The sequence below is a fragment of the Dermochelys coriacea genome, chromosome 1, assembly GCF_009764565.3.
Source record: "Dermochelys coriacea isolate rDerCor1 chromosome 1, rDerCor1.pri.v4, whole genome shotgun sequence".
Classification (NCBI taxonomy): domain Eukaryota; kingdom Metazoa; phylum Chordata; order Testudines; family Dermochelyidae; genus Dermochelys; species Dermochelys coriacea.
The window spans coordinates 10,346,952-10,369,690 of record NC_050068.2 but is presented as its reverse complement, the minus strand read 5'-3'; the positions used below and the strand labels follow the sequence as shown (position 1 = coordinate 10,369,690).

At 45.1% G+C, this 22,739-nt stretch overlaps 1 protein-coding gene across 2 annotated transcripts; it reads left to right on the top strand.

The window, feature by feature from the left end:
• Positions 1-5,858: 5,858 nt before the first annotated feature.
• On the top strand, positions 5,859-22,411 carry MRPL48 (mitochondrial ribosomal protein L48). Of its 2 annotated transcripts, none has more exons than XM_038376109.2 (8): positions 5,859-5,970; positions 8,470-8,522; positions 9,301-9,338; positions 12,537-12,622; positions 13,396-13,568; positions 17,553-17,655; positions 18,727-18,816; positions 22,144-22,411. In XM_038376109.2, exons 1-8 carry the CDS (start codon positions 5,950-5,952, stop codon positions 22,216-22,218), a joined length of 639 nt encoding a protein of 212 aa, XP_038232037.1. In that variant the 5' UTR covers positions 5,859-5,949; the 3' UTR covers positions 22,219-22,411. The 2 variants fall into 2 exon arrangements, with proteins under 2 accessions (XP_038232037.1, XP_038232046.1); XM_038376118.2 differs by lacking the exon at positions 5,859-5,970 and adding an exon at positions 5,996-6,105.
• The last annotated feature ends 328 nt before the right edge of the window (positions 22,412-22,739 follow it).

Here is a 22,739-nt window from a genome sequence, read left to right as displayed (position 1 = left end):
GAAAAGGCACCCACACATTCATGCCATGGGGGAGTAACTGCTTTGCAAGCTTTCTACCAAATCTTGGTGTTCAGTGAGGACAAAGCTGTCTGCAGATCAATTCCTCCCTCAATTCCTGAACCAGGGGAGGAGGCATATCTATCTCAGCCACTCTCTAGAACCTCATGAACCCAATCCAGATGTTCACAAGGCTAGCCAATGTCCCCGGACTCTGCTTTTCATTGGAGAGCATAAAGAAAGCTAAGCTCAGTGTGGCATGTTACTGTTACTTAGTTGTATTACTGTAGTGTCTACACTCAATAGGCTCTGACAGAGATCAGGATTCCATGGGGCTGGTGCTGTACAAAGACCACGAGAGGCAGTCCCTGCCCTGAAGAGATTAGTCTAAATAGACAAGACAGACCAAGGGTGGGGGGTATCAGGAAGCGAAGTGACTTGCCCACTATCACACCGCAGGTCAGCAGCAGAACTGGTTGGGCCCCTGACCTCCAGTCCAGTGCCCTATCCCTGCACCATACTGCAGTTCTCTATGACCATGTTCACATGATGGCTGTTTCATAATTTACAGTGTGTGAAATAAGTTGGTGGTGTGACAGTCTAGTCCAGCCATAGCTGAGAGCATCCACACACGGCCAGGAGACCGAGACAGTCTGCAGGCTGACCTCACTCTCCCTAGGGTGATGGAACACAGAGAAATCCCATTAAATATGACAGCAAGTGCCCAAGGCTGGTAAAGTTACTTGGGAAAAGTAATTACTATAAAGGGCTGGCTCAGAATAGCCACGAGCTCCAGATGCTGTTGCTGATGACTTTCTCCTAACAAGAGACAGGTTAATCATCTGAAAAGAGAGGATGGGTTGACTTGAGGCTGTGGCAAGATACAGGTAGCAGGCCCCTTAGAAAGACTAAGACTGATAGGTAGGTAGATAGAGAGACAAAGTGGATGAGGTAATATCTTTTAGTGGACCAACCTCTGTTTGGTTTTACTGACCCAACCCCCTGGGTAGACAGCACTATGTCGACGGGTTCTCCCATCAGCTTAGGAGCATCTTCTCTAAGCGCTACAGTGACGCACCTGCGCCAATGCAGCATTTCAAGTATAGACCTGCCCTCTGAGTGTCAGAGCTAAATACAAGGTGGAACAGATTGTCTAGCATAAGTAGTTAACACACATTTCAAGAGACCATTCAAAGTGAAGTGGCCCATAACGCTCTTCCAGTCATAGGAAGGAAAGGAAGGAGGGGGGAAGCAACTGGTGGGGGTTCTCAGTGTGTTTATAGATTAGGGTTACAGATCTAGATAATAGGTTATAGATACAGATAGATAAACAAAAGGGTCTGATTCTCCTCTCACTTATATCACACTGGTATAAATCTATTGCTCTCGGTGGAGTAACTCCTGATTTATACCAGAATCAGGTGCAAAATTGGGGTTCTATGCCCAAGCCAACTTTATGTGTGAATAGCCTGACTGTTCACTGCCCTAACTCCCTGCATAGTCATTTACCTCTGGGCAAAGTGGGTGTAGAATGCTAGTAGCTCAAAATGGTAACATTTTGCATCCATACTGCATTCTCCTTGGACCATGTAAATGACTGTGCAAGGATAGAATCAGACCCTCGGTGCTTCAGTTTCCTTACCCATAAAGTGGAAGTTTCATTACTTACGTACCTCATGGGGGCTGGAAGGGCTAATTCATGAATACCTGTAAAGGGCTTTGATATCCTTGAATAACCGGGGTATATAAAGTATTGTTAAGGCAGTAGTCACCCAATAGTGCCATTACATATAATTGTACAAGTTCTTCTTCTTAGCATGCATGTGATGTATAGGTTTTGAAGAAATTATAGAATGTAGGACTGGAAGGGACTTGAGGGGTCATCTAGTCCACCTCCCTGTGCTGAGGCAGGACCAGATAAACGTAGACAATCCCTGACAGGTGTTTGTCCAACTTGTTCTTAAAAACCTCCAGTGACGGGGTTTATACAAACTCCTTTGGAAGTCTGTTCCAGTGCTTAGCTACCCTTATATCTTAGAAATTTTTTTTATAATATCTAAGTCAAATCCCCCTTGCTGCAGATTGAGCCCATTACTACTTCTCCTACCTTCAGTGGACATGGAGAACAATTGGTTAGCATCCTCTTCATAACAAACCTTAACATATTTGAAAACTATCAGGTCCCCCCTCAGTTCTCTTTTCTCAAGACTAAAGATATCCAGTTGCTTAGGCTTTCTTCATAGGTCAGGTTTTCTAAATCTTTGATAATTTTTGTTGCTCTCCTCCGGACTCTCTCCAATTTAGCCATGTCTTTCCTAAAGTGTGGTGGCCAGAACTGGACACAGTACTCCAGATAAGACCTCCCCAGGGCCAATTACGGTGGGACAGTTACCTCCCATGTCTTACATATAACACTCTTGTTAATACACCCCATAACATTAGCCTTTTTCACAGCTGCATCACATTGGTGGCTCATATGCAATTTATGATCCACTCTAACCCCCAAAATCTTTTCTGCAGTACTACTGCATAGCCAGAATGCAGAACAGACCCCAGCAGGACCCCACTAGATATGGTCTCCCAGGTTGACAGTGAACCATTGATAACTACTTTTTCAGTATGATCTTTTAACCAGTCTTGGACCCACTGTGACACCCAGGCAACTCAGTATTCACCACTGTCATGTAATTAGGATGTTTTGTACAAAGTATGCTTTGTGAAGTATCATTCTAAAAGTCTTGATCTGTTAAGACATTAATATCTTGTTGGATTGTATGTGCTATCATTGTATGTGAAGTTTGGCTATGTATGTGTTACTGAAACATGTTGTGAAAACCCCCACAAGCAGCCTTTCAGGTACAACAATAAAAAGGCCAAACAATGTTAATGGCTTATTGAGGAAATGCACACAAGAACAAGGATTACCCCAGGAACTGTGTTTAATAGAAACCTCTCAGAGATAGCACTACACCCTGGGAACTGTCTGATCCAGGTCACAGTAAAAGAGCTTTCCAGCAAATGGGAAGAATATATAAAAGGGGGGAAATGACATCATGATGGTACCTGATTCTCCCCATAACAACACACCTGAAAGACTGAAGGGGGGGGGGAAGTGATGGTCCCAGGCTAAGAGATTGCTAGCCTGTGTATGAAAGCCTGGGAAACCCAAGCTGCAAAGCAAAGGTAGCTTATGCCTTAAGAATCTGCCAGCTTGTTTATCACTCAGGGTGAGAATTTGCTAATTCATATCCTACCTATCTAGTGTATTAAGCTTAGCTTGTGTGTTTTGTTTATTTACTAGGTAATCTGCTTTGATCTGTTTGCTATCACTTATAATCATTTAAAATCTATCCTTTTGTAGTTAATACACTTATTTTATGTTTGAATCCAAACCAGTGTGCATTTGACTAAAGCAGGGGTTCTCAAACTGGGGGTCATGACTCCTCGGGGGGTCACAAGATTATTACATGGGGAGTTGCGAGCTGTCAGCCTCCACCCCCAAGTCCCGCTTTGCCTCCAGCATTTATAATAGTGTTAAATACAAAAAAAGTATTTTTAATTTATAAGGGGGGGGTCGCACTCATAGGTTTGCTGTGTGAAAGGGGTCACCAATACAAAAGTTTGAGAAACACTGGACTAAGGTGTCTGGGGAAAATCTCAACTTGATTACCACAATTGTGCATGACCCTCTTCACATTGTGGGAGAGGCGGACTGGGTGTTAAACCAGGACAGGTTTGACCAGGGCAGAACGGTACTGCTCTGGGATCCTATGTTGGTGGTTAGAGAGACTGCATGTGACTGCCAGCTGGGTGTGTCCCTACCTGTGTGAATGCTGGTGAAAGTGAAAGCTTGGAGGACTTTGCAACTTGTCCCAGCATCACAGTGTGAGAGGGAGCCCAGACTGGTGGGTCAGAGGGCTCAGTGGTACCCCAGTTCCAGGTGGCATCCAGGGGGGAGCAAGTCACACCCACCTTATAATAGTTTAATCTAGCCCACACTTGCCTAGTTTGCTTATGAGAATGTCATGTGGGACTGTATCAAAAGCCTTATTAAAATCAAGATATATCACGTCTACTGCTTCCTCCCATCTACTATGTACCAAATGTGAGCTACTACAAGGCCGGGCTGATATTAATTTCCTTCTATATGTGTTACTAATATAACACATTATTCATAGAACCATTGAAGTTGGATGGACTTGTTACATCACCTCGTCTATATCCTGTTCATCTTTCAATTAACAACAGCAAAATATAAGTCACACTGCATGTTCAGATAAAGGAATTAAAATGTCATGCTGCAGGTCATTGGAAGATTGTCAAAATTCAAGAGGTCACTTCCTGGTTTTTATGCACTAGACTAGGAGAAGTCTGTTGCATTAGGGGTTCCAGTGCTGCGGGGGAAAAAAAATGAAATTGAAAATGCAACACAGTTGATGACATGCTTTACAAGCAAGGCTGACTGCAGAGGAATTGCATGATTTTAATCAATTTTCCTCCACAACTGATCCTGCTTATTTAGCACTTTTATGCTTGAGCTTAGCATTTTATTCCTTGGCTACTGGTGACCTTGCAAAAAGCAGGGGAGGGAGAGACAAAAAATAATAATTATGATAAAGGACTGTGGGAGCTGCATCAGCAGTTCCAATGATCACAATAATAAATTAACAAAACAGATGTTAAGAACCCCTTAAAAGATCAGAACATATATGAGTGGGTACAGAAAACCCACATGTTGTTTAAAGGACTTGCCAACACAACACATGCACATGAGTGTGGACACATGCAGACATAGATACATGGATATGGGGAAACATGGACACATATGCATCTCTTAGGTCAGGGGTGGCCAACCTGAACCTCAGAAGGAGCCAGAATTTACCAATGTACATTGCCAAAGAGCCACAGTAATACGTCAGCAGCCCCCCATCAGATCCCCCCCCGGTGCCTCCTGCCCACCAGCAGCCCTACTGATCAGCACCTTGCCGCACCTCCTGATCAGCTGTTTTGTGGCATGCAAGAAGCTTGGGGGGAGGGGGAGGAGCTAGGGCATGGCAGGCTCAGGGGAGGGAGTAGGAAGGGGTGGAGTGGGGGCAGGACCTGTGGCAGAGCCAAGGGTTGAGCAGTGAGCACCTCCTAGCACATTGGAAAGTTGGCGCCTATAGCTCCAGCCCCGGAGTTGGTGCCTGTACAAGGAGCCGCATCTTAACTTCTGAAGAGCCGCATGTGGCTCCGGAGCCACAGGTTGCCCCCCTGTCTTAGGTAGCCATGTGGACCCTGACACCTCAATATGTGAGCACTTCCCCACGGTTAATGCATTTATCCTCAAAACACCCCTCCACACAGGAAGTCGGGGGGGGGGGGTGAAGCAGGGACCTGAACCTACACCTGCTTCTCTGAAGACCCAGGCTAATACCTCAGTGATGGAATTTTTCCTCCCCCTAGTATTGTGCAGAGGAAATAATTTGACACGCTCCAACACTGAGGTATTAAAATACCCCCCTCTCCCCAGCGCAGTCTAGGGCCAGACGTGTCCTGCCCCAGGCTGTCCTTGTGTGCAGGCCCGTGGAGGGGGGGAGGGGTTTGCAGGCAGGGCTCTGCACCCAGGGCACTGCAGGCAGCTGTGACACACCACCTCCCTGCATGCCTCCTGCAAGGGAACCAGCCTCCGGCCCAGAGCAACAGCCATGGCGGGTCCAGGCTGGCTTGACCAAGCCCTGCCCGGCTCAGGCCACCTGCAGGGGCGAGGGTCGGTATCCTCCCTTCCGGGGAGGGGACCCGGCGGCCCGGGGAGGAGACGGGGGAACCGAGTTGCTGCGGAACTGTAGGTGTGAGACTCAGGAAGGGAGGGGGGATACACATTCTGCCGGACCTGGCGCGCGGGGGACGCGTTTGCAGGCCGGGCGCGCCCCGCGCTTCCGGCCGGGTGTCGGCTGTCGGGGGCGGGCGAGGATGCGCGCGGCGCTGGGGAAGGTATTTACACCGGGGTTGGGCGCCGGGGAAGGTGTTTCCAAGGGGCGGGGGAGGGATTGGCGGCGGACCATAAGGGGGTAATTAGCCCTGTTCCTAGCCACGCCGCCGGGAGCTGCCCCGCTGCCGGGTTTGTCGGTAAGTTATCGGGAGCCCAGGCGCGGGCCCTCCTAGGTTTGAGGCCAACGAGTCCGTCGTGATCATCTCGTCCGACCGCCTGCGCGTGGTAGGCCACAGAGTCTCGCTGGCCCAGCCCTGTATCAGAGGGGTAGCCGCGTTAGTCTGTCTCCCCAGAAACACCCCCCTCCCCCCCGTAAGAGACCCACAACCTCTGACTGAGTTACTAACAGCCTCAAATCATGATTCAAAGGCTTCATCACTTGCTCGAATTCAATCTAGCCGGTGACCCGGGCCCCACACTGCAGAGGGAACCCGCCCCCAGGGTCTCTGCCACTCCGAGCTGGAAGAAGATTCCTTCCCAGCCCCAAATACTGTGCGGTCAGTTAGACCCTGAGCATCTGAACAAGACTTGCCAGCCAGACCCCTGGGAAATAATTCTCTGTAGTGACTCGGAGCCCTCCCACTCTAGTGTCCCATCTCTAGCTGTTAGAGATGTTTGCTGATAGCAGTTGCAGATGGGCCATATGCCATTGTAGGCAGTCTCATCATACCATCCCCTCCATAAACTGATCAAGCTCAGTCTTGAAGCCAGTTGGTTTTTTTTTTTTTTTTTTTTCCCCCCACTGCTTCCCTTGCAAGGCTGTTCCAGATTTTTCACTTCTCTGATGGTTAGAAACCTTTGCCTAATTTCAAGCCTAAACTTATTGAGAGCCAGTTAAAATCCATTGTTCTTTTGTCAACATTGGCACTTAACTTAAATAATTCCTCTCCCTCCCTGGTGTTTATCTTTATGATGTATTTATAGAGAGCAATCATATCATCTTTCCTCCTTCGTTTGGTTAGGCTAAATGAGCCAAACTCCTTAAGTCTCCTCTCATAAGGTAGGTTCTCTATTTCTCTGATCATCCTAGTAGCCCTTCTCTGCACCTGTTCCAGTCTGAATTAATCTTTCTTAACATGGGAGACTCTTAGGTGATGTCTAAGCAACAAGTGCTGGTACGGCACAGTAGCGTGGGCACTTGTTATGGTGATGAAAAAGGTTTTTCCATTGCTGTAATAAATCCACCTCCCTGAGAGGTAGTAGCTAAGTTGACGGTACAATATTTCCATTGACATAGCAGTGTCCATCCCAGGGCTTAGATTGGCTTAACTATGTCTCTTGACTGTGAAATTTTCACACCTTTGAGCACCATAAAGTCAGCCTAAGTTTTGGGTGTAGGCCAGGCCTTATTTATTGTGAAAAGGAGTTGAATATAGTCACCCTTCTCCTTCATATGGAAAGTCCCATGTTCCTGTGCCAATTACAGATCCTCTGCTTGCATCAGGAGAGACCATGCGAGGACCTGTGGGCTGAACTATTGAACTCTGAGTTTCATGCTTTGGCCACCCCTTCTTTCCTCAAAGGCCAGTGGGAGATTGTTTCCAATAGTGCATTTTGTATCAGAAAGCACTATTGTTCAGTGTTTAGAGCAGGATAGTGGGAGTCAGGAGAACTTGGTTTTGTTCTGTGTGACCTCAGCAAGTCACTTATTCTCTCTGTGCCTCACTTCCTTCATCCATAAAATGGAGGGATCTGAAAATGTCTGCATTGACAATTTTATGGAAATATCCCAAGTGGTGCACTAAAACCAGTGCAAATCCCCCAGTGTTAGCAATGGCAAACAGTGTGAGCAGTAGGGTGAGCTGGTCACCAGCCTTACCACCATGTGGTCTTCCACTACACTAGAGAAGGTATGGTAAAAGTTAGTGCCTTGTCTATGCTACCACTCCAAATATGGCTATAACCAGAGGAGCCGTCTGGAGATATTCCAGAAATGTCTAGTGTAGACAAGGCTTAAATATTGAGCTCTTGTTGGATACTTAGAGCACTTTAGTCTGTCTTATCTATCTTTTAATATTTTTCTCCTATCGTAAATTCAGATATTTTGGGTGGACACTAGATATTATCTTAGAGAAGAGGAATTGTATCTTTACCAAACCAGATACAGCTGGAGTAAATGGGAAGGTAATTAATATAGTTAGTTTAAGTTGAAGTCAGTGGAGTGACACCAGGGATGAATTTGGTCAGTAGTGGGTCCCTTAATATAAAGTTACTGGAATACACATGTACAAGTGATAGAGTGTATGAAAGAGAAATTACAGTAATCTATCTTCCTGTTGTTCTGTGCCCTTTTGTGTTGTGGCAGTGTACTGAGAAGTGATGCTTTGCTTTAGGCCAATGACAACTGGTTGGGAAGTTTATTAGTACATTATGAACTTACTGAATTTTGTTAGGGAAGATGCATTCCAAGATGAATAAGCTAACAACTGACTACTTTGAAAATCTTCTTCATGCTTTTCTTAGATGTTTGTTTGTGTTCTAACAATGTTGGTTTGTTGTAGGTTCTATGCTTGGGGAAGGAAATGTTTCTAAAACAGGCATTTGCTCTTAGCAGGTAAGGATTCTGAAATTTGACCGAGTAAACGTAAGATTCAAGATAACATTTTAAAATCCTGTCTCTTTTGCAAACTGGCCTGGAAAACTTGTATATAAAAATCACTATACAGTGGAAAAATAATATCAGAGAAAGGTAAAACCATTGAGATATAGTGAAAGGAATGTTTCATATGACATCTGGAAGCTGATGGAATAGCAGGATCTGTAGAAGAGATGGTTCCTTGCACCATCAGTGTAGGAAGAATGATCTAGTGCGTGGGTGTCAAAACTCAAAACCCATGGACCAGATCAGATGGGGAAATCCTCCAATGGGGATCAAGCAGAGTATGCCATCCTGAATTCCCATCTTAGCTCCCAATATAATGAAACATGGAATCTGGCTCTCTCTTTCCCTCAAATGAGTTTGGCACTCTGGGTCTAGTGAATTGTGACTTGGGATACCTGGGGTTGATTCCCAGTTCAACCCCAGACTCCATGTGTGACCTTGGGCAAGTCATTTAGTCTGTCCTGTGCCAATTAATCCGTTCTTTGAGGATAATGCTACCCTACCCAACGGTGGTGGTGTGAGGGTAAAATCCATTAATGGGTGTGAGGTGCGTAGATAATGCAGGAACGAGGGCTGCAGTTCTGTAAAGATATAATCCATTTTCCACACTCTCTGCCTGTAATACCTGTCACTCAAGAATAATGACTCTCCATTTAGAGACTGAAAATCTATATAGTACTTTTAAAAATGAAACAGTAGCTTTTAACTTTCATCCTGGCTTTTCCTTTAGAGTAACAGCAGCCAGAGAGAGCCCCATCTGTGCTGTAGGTAAGAACTCTCTGTAGATTTTGAATACAATACACTAAAAACCTTCTTGTACCTGAAACAAATATTCACACTTGAGCCCTCATGTTGCCTTGCTGTTTAATTCTTTAAACCAAATTTGAGCTGATTGATGGTGCTATAATGAATCATTCAGATGAGCACTGGGCCAGCATTCAGTCACACCTTTGATCTGACTGAAAATCCTCCTCGGGGAGACTGCTAGTGCCTACAGGCTTCTATTCACAAAGAAATGTAGTGTCACCACACTTAATTTTTAGGTGCCTAGAAAATCCCTGGGATTCAGAGAGTTTAGTGTGGCATCTCGGCTTCTTGTACAATGAATGGGGGGGAAGGTGTCTCGGAATGGGATTCACAGAAGCCAGCACACTAGGTCGCTGTCCGCCTAAGATAGCCAATGGGAGATGCCAAGGAGAAGGGGATGTGTTTGAAGCCCTGCCCCTCTTCCTGAACCTAAATCCAGACTGCATGGAGGTACCGTCCTCTGCAGTGGGATTCTTATCGTCAAACCTTTTCTTGGGGTTAGGTGTCTGCCCCGTTTTTGGAAAAAGCTGGGTGGAGGAGGAGGACCTCCCTCTTAACTTTTAGCCCAGTGGTTAGGGTACTCACCTGGGATGTGGGAGACTCCTGGTTCAATTCTGCCCTCTGCCTGATGAGAAGAGATTTGAACAGAGATCTGCTACTTAGCTGAGTGCCCTTGCCATTGGGCTATGGGATGTTCTGATATGGGGCTCTCCTATTGAAGCTGTCCCACTGGGTAAATAATTTAAAAATTTATTGGAGCAGGGGGACTGGACTCTGTGTCTCCCACTTCCCAAGTGAGTGCTCCAGCCACCAGGCTAGGAAGTCATTCTCACGCTTGTGCTTGCTCTCTCTCTCTGTCCCAATGATTTTTTCATTATTTATTGCCAGAGGAACAACTTCAAACAAAGAGGGTGAGGGAGCCCTATATCAGAATATCCAATAGACCAGTGGCTAAGGCACTCACCTGAGAGGTGGCAGATCCCTGTTCAGATCCCTTTCCCTCATCAGGTGGAGGGGGAAGTTGAATGGGGGGTCTCCTACATTCCAGGTGAGTACCATAACCACTGGGCTAAAAGTTATGAAGAAATCTTCCTGTAGCCATTTGATGTAAGCTTGCCTACAGGCACCTGATCCAGTAGGTAAGCTCTGGACATTACCTGATCGGGTCCCAGAGGCGAGTAGTTAGATGGAGGAACACCTGTCTTCCTCCAGATTGTGCATCACTTTGGGGCTTAGGTGTCTGGACACCTGGTGTGGGGCTGCAGTGCACATGCTCAGAAGCTGAACTGTAGGTGCCCACAGAACTTTTACTGCAAAAATGTAGGTGCTGGGCGAATTTACCCTACAGTGTTTGTCAGCAGCTGAAGATTTTTTTTGTGAATCCCAGTGGGGCCTGATTCTGAGATTTAGGTGCCTAAAGTGGCAGTCAGTCGCCTAAGTCTTTTTGTGAATCTAGCCCAGGGGTCTCAAACTCAAATGACCACGAGGGCCACATGAGGACTAGTACATCAGCCTGAAGGCTGCAACACTGACCGCCCCGGCCCCACCCCCACTCCACCCCTTCCATGAGGCCCTGCCCTGCCTCGCCTCTTCCCAGCCCCCATTCCAACGCCTTCCCCAAAATCCCCACCCCAACTCCGCCCCCTCCCTGCCCCCAGGGAGTGCAGGAGGGGGGCAGGGTGCATCAGGGGTTTCAGGGCAGGGGGTTGAGCTTCAGGAGAGGTGTGGGGTGCAGCAGGGGGTCGGGGTGCAGGAGGGGTGTAGTAGGGGGCTCAGGGCAGGGGGTTTGGCTGCAGGAAGAGTTCGGGGGGCCGCGTGTTTGAGACTCCTGATCTAGCCCAATATTCCCTGTCTACACTGGGTCAGGAAATCTTAGTGGAACCAGTTTTAAACCCAATTTAAGTTTCCATCTACACTTCAGTATCTACTGTGCTGGTGGATTCTGTTACAACACAGTAGCCCTCTGACGTGATTAAAACACAGTTTGGTCTTGAAGTGTAGATAGGATCTAATATGTTCTTGAACCATGCTGGTTCAAGGTATTGTGTTTCAGTCTAAAAAATCACCTGACTCTTGGGTGCATTATTAAAGTTAAGGCTGCAGGGACAGCACTTTGCCTCAGGGTAATGAGAAGAAACAAGAGCTTGTCTTTTCTTTGGATACATGAATATTTGAAGCAGGGCTGGATTTAAGGATAACTGGGATCCTGGATCCATCACAGTTTCACCACTACCATCATGCTCCAGCCCTTTCCATGCTGAACTCCTTGAATGCCCTCCTGTTAGGGATCCCTTCCCTTTCTCCCAGTCTATTGTGGTCTGCCAAGTCACTACCTTTTCCTCATTTATATCTCACCTGAGAACTTGACAAGAGACAATGGGCATGCCCCCCCACCCTCCTTATGTACAATAAATATTTACTCCTCCCCCAATACTTAACTGAACCACTGTGGGGTGTTGGGTACATGACTAACCCTGAGTAAGCTACAGTGTAGACTGGGGCAGGGACATGTCTTCTGTGTGAAGCATCATGCCCACCTCTGGCCCCTCTAAAGCAGTGGTTCTCAACCAGGAGTATGCATGCGCTTGAAATATTATTTATATAATATATATTTGTTGTATAATATAAATAGAAATATTGCATCTACAGCAACTCATCTAGGTATTTACCTAGTTTTACAACAGGCTACATAAAAAGTAAGTGCAAACTAAAATTTCATACGACTGGTTTATGCTGCTCTATATACTATACACTGAAATGTAAGTACAATATTTATATTCCAATTGATTTATTTTATAATTGTATGGTAAAAATGAGAGTAAGCAATTGTTCAGTAACCATGTGGCTGTGACACTTTTTTGTATTTTTATGTCTGATTTTGTAAGCAAGTAGTTTTTAAGTGAGGTAAAACTTGGGGTATGCAAGACAAATCAGACTCCTGAAAGGGGTACAGTAGTCTAGAAAGGTTGAGAACCACTGCTCTAAAACACCTCATGACAGACAGACAGACTCTTCTTCCAGGTTTCTGCCCCTGCCAGCCCCACCTCTCCTAAGTAGATTCCTGGAGACTCCTAGCTTCCATGCTGTTACTGCTTTGTCAGGAGAACAGTTGTCTGACCTTTAACTTGAAACGTATTTGTTCTGTCTTCCTCTTTAAAGGCAGCACGTTGTTGAGCTGCAACAGACACTACAGGTCCCAGCCTACGCATGGCATTGGGAGGTTCAGACACCTGCTTCCACTGGAGGTAGGCATTTCAGTGCTCTGACAGTGTTGACTTTCAATTGATTCGGATACATTTACAGACTAATTAAAATGTTGGTGCTGCTAATTCTATGGGCTTCTGAATATACAAGCGAACATTATGCTGCTTTCCTGCTGCCTCTCCCACTAGAGATTGTTTTGCAGTGAGAAATATCCTATTCCAAGCACTATACAAATATTTTCTTGCGTTCATTACTTCCTTATTTAAGTCTCTAAATGGTTCGGCTAATGGAAACTATTAATTATGTTGAACTTAACCAAACCAATCACAAGCCATTGCTGAATATTAGCGAGTAAAGTCTTTGGTCCATTTTGAACTTTTTACTTTACCTGGAATTTGGAAAAGAGACATTTCTGGAAAAATGAAACAATAATTCATCTAGACAGGTGTCTCGAAGGCAGAGGCTGAAATAGAAGCAGTTTGTTCCAACTCCTTAGTTCCTTCTGAAAGAAGTAGTTTTTCATGCTAAGCATACATTGTCCAGGTGAGTGTGGTGCTTCTAAAGGGCCTGTCATCTCAGGACCCCAACAAATTAAGCCTCAGAACACTTCTGTAAATTAGGTGTTATCCTGATTTTACAACTGGGAAAATGAACACAGAGAAGCCTTGACTTGCCTAAGATTATTCAGCAAATCAGCGTTAGAGGTGGGTATAGACTCCAGGCTACCAGTCCTCTGCTCTAACCACTACTGCGCATGAATCTTGTATAGTTAGACATTTCCAAGAATGCTGAAGGGTATTTCACTTTCTTATAGCTTTCAAAGAGGAAAAGGGACAGGATACGGATGAAGGAGATTAGTGCTGGATCAGATCATGCATATGGAGACCTGAACATACAGATGACTGCGTACGACATGTGCCTGGTGGAGCATTTTGCTCAATATGTTCATAAACTCTGCAACCGACTCTCCATTAGAGTGATCGAAAGGTATAAAGGCCACCACTGCATGTGATCTCTGTGTATTTACATGACATGCCATATGTACTTGTTGGGATACAGTACAAAAATGAGAGCCTTGCAGGTGAAGGTGTTACACCAGGGATGGGCAAACTTTTTTGGCCTGAGGACCACATCTGGATATGGAAATTATATGGTGGGCCATGAATGCTCACGAAATTAGGGTTGGGGTGTGGGAGGGACTGAGGACTCTGGCTGGGGGTGTGGGCTCTGGGCTGCGGCCAGAAATGAGTTCAGGGTGCACAAGGGGGCTCCCCCCTGGGGCAGGGGGTTGGGGTGTGGTGGGGTGAAGGCTCTGGATATGGGCTGGGAATGAGGGTTTTGGGGTGCAGGAAGGTGTTGGGACCAAGGGGTTTGGATGGCGGGAGAGGGATCAGGGCTGAGCCAGGGGGTTGGGGCATGGGAGGAAGTCAGGGGTGCAGGCTCTGGGCAACACTTACCTCTGCATACCGCACCATCTGCAGGCGCCGCCCTTGCAGCTCCCATTGGCTGCAGTTCCTGGCCAATGGGAGTTGCAGGGGTGGCGCTTGGGGCGGGGGCAGTGTGCGGAGCCCCCTGGCTGCCGCTACACATGGGAGCTGGAGGGGGGACATGCTGCTGCTTCTGGGAGCCACGCAGATTCACGGCACGTGCGGAATGGGGCAAGCCCCTGACCCCACTCCACGGCTGCTCTGGGGCAAGCCCCAGACCCCACTCCCCAGTGGGAGCTCGGGGGTGGGATTAAAATGTCTGACGAGCCGTAGCTTTCTCACCCCTGTGACATTTGTGTGTGTCTGAATTTTCCTTTCTGATCTGTATGGTGATTCTCTTGAATTTATTATGTTCTTTCAATCTCCATGGGCTCTTGATTGACCTCACTGAGAGCTCTGTTCAAGTAGGAAAAGCCACAGGATGGGTATCAATAGAGTGGCTGTGCAGATCACGAGAAGAATTTAGCTCTCAGTTTTCAGTCAGTGGAAAAAGGGGCATTAGCCAGTGGTCTGAGCACAGGAATGGGGAAGGGGAATTTCTGAGTTTTAATCCTGGCTACTCCACGGACTTGCCACCTCTCTGCCCAAGCTTTTCCATCTGCAAAATGTGTTGACTAATGCCTGCTTACCTCACAGGTCTGAGGATGGCTGGATGTGGGTAGAGTTCTTTGAAGATGAAAAGTGCCACAAATCTAATTAGTCCTTGCACTCCATGTGTCTCTTCCACATGTTGTGAGGTGTTAAAATGCCCTGTCTCACTTCTGTCAGTTGTGCTGGATTCTTTTCCTCTTGACACATTTCACTTTGTCTGTGTCTCAGAAAAGAAATGGGGCATGTAAAGCAGACAGAGCTTCTGCTGATTTGAGTCAGATTTTGTTCCCATACATCTGTTGCGTGGATGGATCTCTCCTCACTGCCCCACATTTAGAGACAAGGTCACTTTTCACCCACTCTGTCTTGATCTTTTTCTCATCTAAAAGCTCTGAAAATTACAGTAGCACCATGGAGCTTGGATCAGGCAGAACAGTGACTTGTGGGCTTTGTCCTACAAATTGCTTGTTCTGCCACAGCTATAATTTCCCTAATAGGACAAGAGACCCTTCAAAGTCTGTATTTTAATTTGCTTTCCAAAGACATGGAAAGGCTTGTCACAAGGCAGCTTTTGTGAAGGGGCTGGACTGCACTTTTTCAGTTTATAAATAGCAGAGACTAGATTGAACTAGATATGGGGGGAGAGTTGGACTAGCTCTTTTCCAGGGACCCCAATATTGTTGCCAGGATTTACGCTTTCACTGTTTCACATTGGAGATGTGAAGGATCTGACCTGCTGCACCATTGTCTGCCTGAGTCTGCAGATATCTTGTAACAACAGTTCTATGATGTGTGAATTATTCCTGTTCATCTCGATATGATATTAACTCTGGATGCTAATGATGGCATTTAACATGTCAACATTAACCATTTCCCTGCTGTCCTACAGTGGGCATCTGCAGAGAGGGTTTCATTAAGGAAATGTTCTTTGAATGTATTTTCTTGTCAGATCCGTACTAACCCCACCCCTCTCTTCTAGGTTAGAGTGGTGGTGCTCTCCTTGAGGTAGAGTGGTGGGGTTTCTTATAACCATGGTTCCAATATTAGATCTGAGAAGCGAACTGTGCTGTTCTGAATGGTTCTGTGGATTATGTGGCAGGGCATGTGACTCCTGCAGTGTCTTTGCAGAACAATAATTGTGGGACGAAACCATGCCATCTGTTTCCCTTCAGTGAGGGTTATGCACAAAGCTTCTCTGTAAAAGTGTGCAGCCATGACCATCCCCTGTGATAAGTGCTGATTCCTTTGGGGCCTTCATGATGTTGTCCAAGGGACCTGTCATAACTACTGTGAAAGGATGTTACCACATATGGGAATCTGTGCCCGAATGCTGTTTAACGTACACATAGTGCGTAATGCTCACTGTTTAAACCCTATTTAAAAATGTAAAGAAGATTAATTGACTTTTTTAGACTCTTGTACAGTGGTTCTCAAACTTTCGTACCAGTGACCTCTTTCACGTAGCAAGCCTCTCAGTGCGACCCCCCACTTTATAAATTAAAAACTTTTTAATATATTTAACACCATTATAAATGCTGGAGGCAAAGCGGGATCTGGGGTGGGGGCTGATAGCTCATGACCCCCATGTAATAACCTCGTGACCCCTGGAGGGGTCCCAACCCCCAGTTTTAGAACCCCTACTCTTGTATGAGGTGCTGCATCAACAGCCGTGGAATTGAAAGTCCTGCATGCATAGACCAGTTGTGATGGTCTCTTTCTGCAATGTGGATGCTCTATACAAACTGGGACCACTCACAAATGTCATATAATTCAGTGAACAGCTGCCAAATGGCAGAGACTTAAATTAAAAGGCTCTTGGATCCCATTTGGATATCCCACTGAGATCAGACTAGATGATCTTATGGTCTCCTCTGCCCTCAAACTCTATGGATCCCCAATCCCTCGAGACCTCCAACCCCCTCTTAAAAATTTAAGAACAAGACCCACAGATGCTTGGAAATTAATATGCCTTCTGCTCTTTGCCTATGAATAGTTACAGGAAGAACCCACAACCAAAATGACTGCTAGGTTGTGGTTCTTACATAGATTGTTACTTCTATTGCAGTAATGCCTGCATGCCTCGACTGAGGGCAAGACCCCATTGTGCTAGGAGCTGTACATATAACACAGACAAAGTAGGGGAGAAAACAAGTATTATCAACCTTTGACTGAGGCCCGAGCTATTAAATGATTTGGACAGGGTCACACAGGAAGTCTGTGGCTGACCCGGCCATTGAACCCAGACCTCCTGAATGAGAGTCCAATGCCTTTAACCACCAGATCATCCCTCCTCGCTAACTGAATTGCAGTACAAGCGGTTCGCACAGTGGACCAAATTCTGTTCTCATTTGCACCAGTGTAAATCCAGAATAACGCGACTGAAATCTGTAGATTTACACTGATGTAAATGAACAGAATTTGGCCAAGTATCTCTCCTTTGTACATACTAGGTCCATTTTGTGAAAAATAGTCTTTTTAACTGGCATGTTACACCAGCCATTTCTTACTCTTCTTAATAACCGTTGTGAAAGACACAAGTCAGTTACTGTGAATGAAAATTAAACCAGGTACATTAACTATGTACTAGATGTTTGCTTTAAATCTCTCCAACAACAAAGGCATTGAATAAAGTTATCTCTTCTTGTGTTAGCATTTGTGCCCAAAAGAGCTTCTGGGCAGCAGGAATGCTGTAGACTTATCTCTGTCCTGTCACACAAGTGATTATACAGCCCTGCTTGTGTCAGCTCCAATGCAGTCTACCTTGTTTTCATAGTTAATTTCTCATGAATGCTTCATCTCATCCCATGTTCTCTTCTGCTGAAAGTTCACTCATTCCTGCCAAGGGCTAGCAACATTTCCCCTATTGCTGATAGCTGAATTGTTGTTTCTACAGCTATGCGAAGCCCACTAAAACCACGGAGGTAATGCTTGTGCAGGAGCAAGGGTCCAGGCTGTACCTAGATGCTGTTCTTACAACCCACCAGCGAGTTGTACAGGTATGAAATTTTGTTTGCCTATAATGACGCTCTGCTCTTGCATAGCACTTTACATCTGAAGATCTCAAAGCACCGAACTAACTCTCTAACCACTTGTATGTGGAAACTGAGGCACGAAGAAATTAATTAACTAAGTCACACAATGAGCTGCTTGCAGAGTGGAGAGCCCAGAAGGCTTGTCTCCCAGCTCTAATGATTAGAGGTACTATCTCTTTTACACTGAATGGTCGACAATACGGATGGAAAAGTCATAACGAGATATTTGTCCAAACGCCTCTTTACTGGCTCCTATCACTGTGAAGTGATTTGTAATAATTTTTTAAGCTCACTGGTTATATTGACCCTTAGCAGTTTTTAAACTAGAATCTGTTTCCTCAGTGATGCTTTTCCCCCTCATCTTATAGCTACATACACTCAGTCTTGTGGTTAAACCTTTTCTGGGTTAAACTTTCAAAGCTTTAAAAGGTAGAAGTTTTCCACGGCACAGAGCTGATGCTGAGAACATTCAGAATTGACACTGATGTCCCATGTTTTCCCTGGTAGCTTCTGTGGTAGGGATCCAGACATTACCGACAATTTAACCTGAACTAAAAAAACTATGCTGTGCGTGAATGTGTCTCTGTACCTACAGTGCATGCACACACCAACACATACATCTGTATGTCAATCTTTCTGCTTCTCAGTAGCAGAGTTAAAGAAGGTAAGTGGTATAGGAAAGGGCCAGGAGATGTATTTTCAACTGAATAAGAAAAACAGTGAGCTGGAGAGATACAAAATACATGCTCCAGACAGCAGCAGCTGAAATGGAGGGTCTCGCACAGAGTAGGGATATTGTGGGCAGGAATGTGGGGTGGTTCATGTCAAAACTGGACATGTTGGTTTACAGTGTGTATGGAAGATGCCCTGCAAACTAAAGTTATGTACATTGGCCTGGAGTGATTGGACTGCAAGGGTCTTGTTTGGGCTTCACCTTGGGCTTGCATTGAAATCGACTCCTTTGCCGTGTCGTTAATGTAACAGGTCCGCTCGGTGTTTGGCTTTTCTCGTGCAGCATTTCCTTTCTTCTTTCAGATCAGTGGTTTGAGTTCAACGTTTGCTCCTGTACTCTTGGAGGTTATTCAGAGTAACCAGCCCGAAGGGGTCCATCTGTCGGTGAAAGAGGTACCTTTAAGTTTACTGACGTGTTTACATTTAGAAAGTGTTTACTATGTATGTGGTGAAATCTGCCTCACAACAGCACAGAACAAGGTCTTGATCCTAAGACCCCGCCTCTCCCATTGACATGTGGGTGCCCAACTCACCTCAGACTCAGATCCCCACTTGGTCAGTTGGCCTACTTGAGACTGTCACCTTTGCTTGTTGACCAACGCCCTGGATAGCATTTGGACTTCTGTATCCTGTGACATGCCTTCCCTGCCACCAACGCCTTTCCAACCAACTCCCATTACCACCCATGAGGAGTGTGGATTGTAAATGGCTTTGCACCTAGAGAAAATCCCCTGGGTTCAGAGTAGGATACTTTCCTTTCCTTTCAGTACTACGCAGTGCTTATACTGCACCTTTCATCCAAGGATCGCAAAGCCCTTTATGGAGCAGGGAAATACCGTCCCTCTTTTACAGGTGAAGAAACAGATTTGATGATTAACTTATGCAAGATTAATGAGTTGAGTCGGTGGTAGACTAGGAATGGAACCCAGAAGCCAGGTGCCCTCCTGTAACTATTAGATCACACTTCCTCCTGGGAAGGGGGTTTGTTTGCTTTCTGCAGAAGCTCATTCTTATATTCTGTTTCACCAGAGCACTGAATCGAGCCAGAGTTCACACTCCTTAGCTGGGCTCTGGGTAGAGAGAACCTTTGCTGCACTGGTGGGGGTGAGGAAAATTTAAGCCCTCAAGCCACTATACGTTGTATGTCCTTGTATTACAAAAGCAAATCAGCTCTGGGGGGCCCTGTTTATTCAAGGCAGTTTTTGTGGACCAAAAAGTATGCAATGTCAGTGATGCTCTCTGCATCCGCCTTTGATAATCCACAAGAGAGGTGTGGAGCTCCGGATGGACTTGTGAAGTTCTGGAGAGATGGCAGTTCTACAATAGTGCCTAGACACTAAGAGGATGGGAACTATAGTAATAAGTAAAGGACTGAATCAAAGGGCTTTGGTGAGCTTTGGATCAGGCCCTAAGATGGGTAGATCTTCCACTTTCCCCCTCCTTCCAATAAAATCTGTATCTGTCTCTGAAAATTAATTTCTACAATTTGCATTAATAGCTGCACTTAACCATCTCCATATGTTTAATGGTTTGCTCAGTTTTGTTTACTCCTAACTTATGCATCCACATTAGCTCATGATCTGTAAACCTCCGAAGGTAACTCACCAAGCAGGACAGCTACTAGGTAGTTGGTTTGGAAACCTAGGGAAGGGCTACATTTCACAGGGCAGTGTGTAAGCTACACCAGTCTCTGTGTGCTATTTAGGGTGTATGTATGTCTGCATTGCTTGTTCACTGAGTCAAGACTTCTGCACTTGTGTGCTGATTCTCTTCACTTACACCCATGCGACTCCATTGACTTCAGTGGAGTTACTTCTGATTTAGACCATCTTAAGTGGGCGGAGAATCAGACCGTCAGTCACCAGCTTCAGTTAAATCCCTGTTAAGGTTCCTTTTATAACACATTTTGTTGAAGAAATATAAATTCTTGGCTCGCAGAAGGACTTCTCCTCACGGTTCTGTATGAGTCACTCGCTGCACAAACAAATACTGATACCCAACTACGCAATGGATTCTGAAGAGTGTGTGGTTCAGGGCAAAATACTGAGAATTAGAGCCCTTGAATTCTATTCCTAGCTCTGCCATTGATTCACTATGTCCTTGGGTGAGTCTCTTAACCTCTCTGTGCCTTCATATCCCCATCTGTAAAACACTGATTCTGAGCCTGCCTTAGAGGAGTGATGTAATGCTTGATTTGTTAATGGATGTAAAGTGCTTTGGAATCCTCGGATGAAAGATACTACAGATTTAGTTCAAAATAGAGCTGTTGATTAAACGCAGTTAACTCGTGCGATTAACTCAAAGTTAATCACAATTAAAAAAAATTAATCACGATTAATCAGTGCTAAACTATAGAATACCAATTGAAATTTATTAAATATTTTTGGATGTTCTTCTATATTTTCAAATATATTGATTTCAATTACAACACAGAATACAAAGTGTATAGTGCTCACTTTATATTGTTTTGATTACAAATATTTGTTCTGTAAAAGCGATAAACAAAAATAGTATTTTTAATTCACCTTATACAAGTACTGTAGTGCAATCTCTTTATCGTGAAAGTGCAATTTACAAATGTAGATTTATTTTTTGTTGCATAACTGCAACACAAAAACAAAACTATGTAAAACTTTAGAGCCTACAAGTCCACTCAGTTGTGGGTCCACACTGCTTTGGATCGTTGTTGAGCAGAACCCGTCGTCAGCATGGACGCATGTCCTCTGGAATGGTGGTTGACGCATGAAGGGATTTATGAATCTTTAGCGCATCTGGCATGTAAATATCTTGCAACGCCAACTACAACCGTGCCATGCGAATGCCTGTTTTCACTTTCAGGTGATGTTGTAAACAAGAAGCAGGCAGCATTATCTCCCGTAAATACAAACTTGTTTGAGCAATTGGCTGAAGTAGGACTGAATGGACTTGAAGGCTTTGAAGTTTTACCTTGTTTTGGTTTTGAGTGCAGATATTTTTGAACATAATTCTACATTTGTAAGTTGCACTTTCATGGTAAAGAGATTGCACTACAATACTTGTGTGAGGTGAACTGAAAAAATACTTTCTTTTGCTTTTACAGTGCAAATATTTGTAATAAAAATATAAAGTGAACACTGTACACTTTGTATTCTGTGTTCAAATTGAAATAAATATTTGAAAATGTAGAAAACATCCAAAAATATTAAAATAGCATTCTATTTTTAACAGCACAATTAATCGTGCAATTATTTTTAATCGCTTGATGGCCCAAGTTCAAAATATTATTTTAGAAATTAAAACGTACTGAGTTCCTGAGTTATGATAGCGCCGCATGTTAAGCTCTGTTTTCATGGAGGATAGGTCCATCAATGGCTATTAGCCAGGAGGGACAGGGATCGTGTCCCTAGCCTCTGTTTGCCAGAAGCAGGGAATGGACGACAGGGGATTGATCACTTGATGATTACTTGTTCTGTTGATTCCCTCTGGGGCACCTAGCATTGGCCACTGTCGGAAGACAGAATACTGGGCTAGATGGACCTTTGGTCTGACCCAGTATGGCCATTCTTATGAAAATGTTTCAGCACTGCTTGGCTCAGTAGAACTGTGAACACTTGCTTACCGCCAAGCCCTTGGTATAGTATAGAACATTGGCATGGCCGATATCAGGAGATAATTGTTGTGCTGTTACTTTGGAACATGATCAAGACTAATTCCTATTTCCTCCATTTCTCCTCCCCACAGCATACAGAGGCAGACTTCAAGGTTCGATTAAAGGCTCGACCGGAACTTGAAGAGCTGATGGCGCAAATGAGCTGAGCCAGTGTCCAGCTAAAACTATCCAATCCATTTCAAAGCCATCTTTGTGAAGCCATAGCGTCCCTTAATTGGCTCCTGATAGCCTTCAAAGGCAACTCTTAATACGGTCTTATTGTTATGTTTGTTGCTTGGAAGATGTTTCCACTGCTCTGTTCAGGAGTTTATTTTAATGAAATCAAATGTACCCATTGTGTATCTGACCAACTGGTGCTTTTTCTTAGAGAGATTTGCAGCCATGTGGTGACGAAAAGGCTGGATCGCATGTCTGATTCTTTCACCCTCTTTCCTGTTTGTTCTGCCTTGGGTGCCTTTCCCACACATTGGTTTAGAAATAGAGGGCCCAATCCTGCAGTCTTTTCTCAGTCAAAATTCCCACCGCAGTCTAGAATTGCAGGCTTGTGCCCAAAGATCCTGCTGTAGTTCTTGCTGGAAGAAATAGGATTCTTTCCATACGCTGCTACGGGAGCTGAGTCGGGCCCAGATTGAGGGAAGATAGGTGATGGGAGGCAGTGATGGACCTC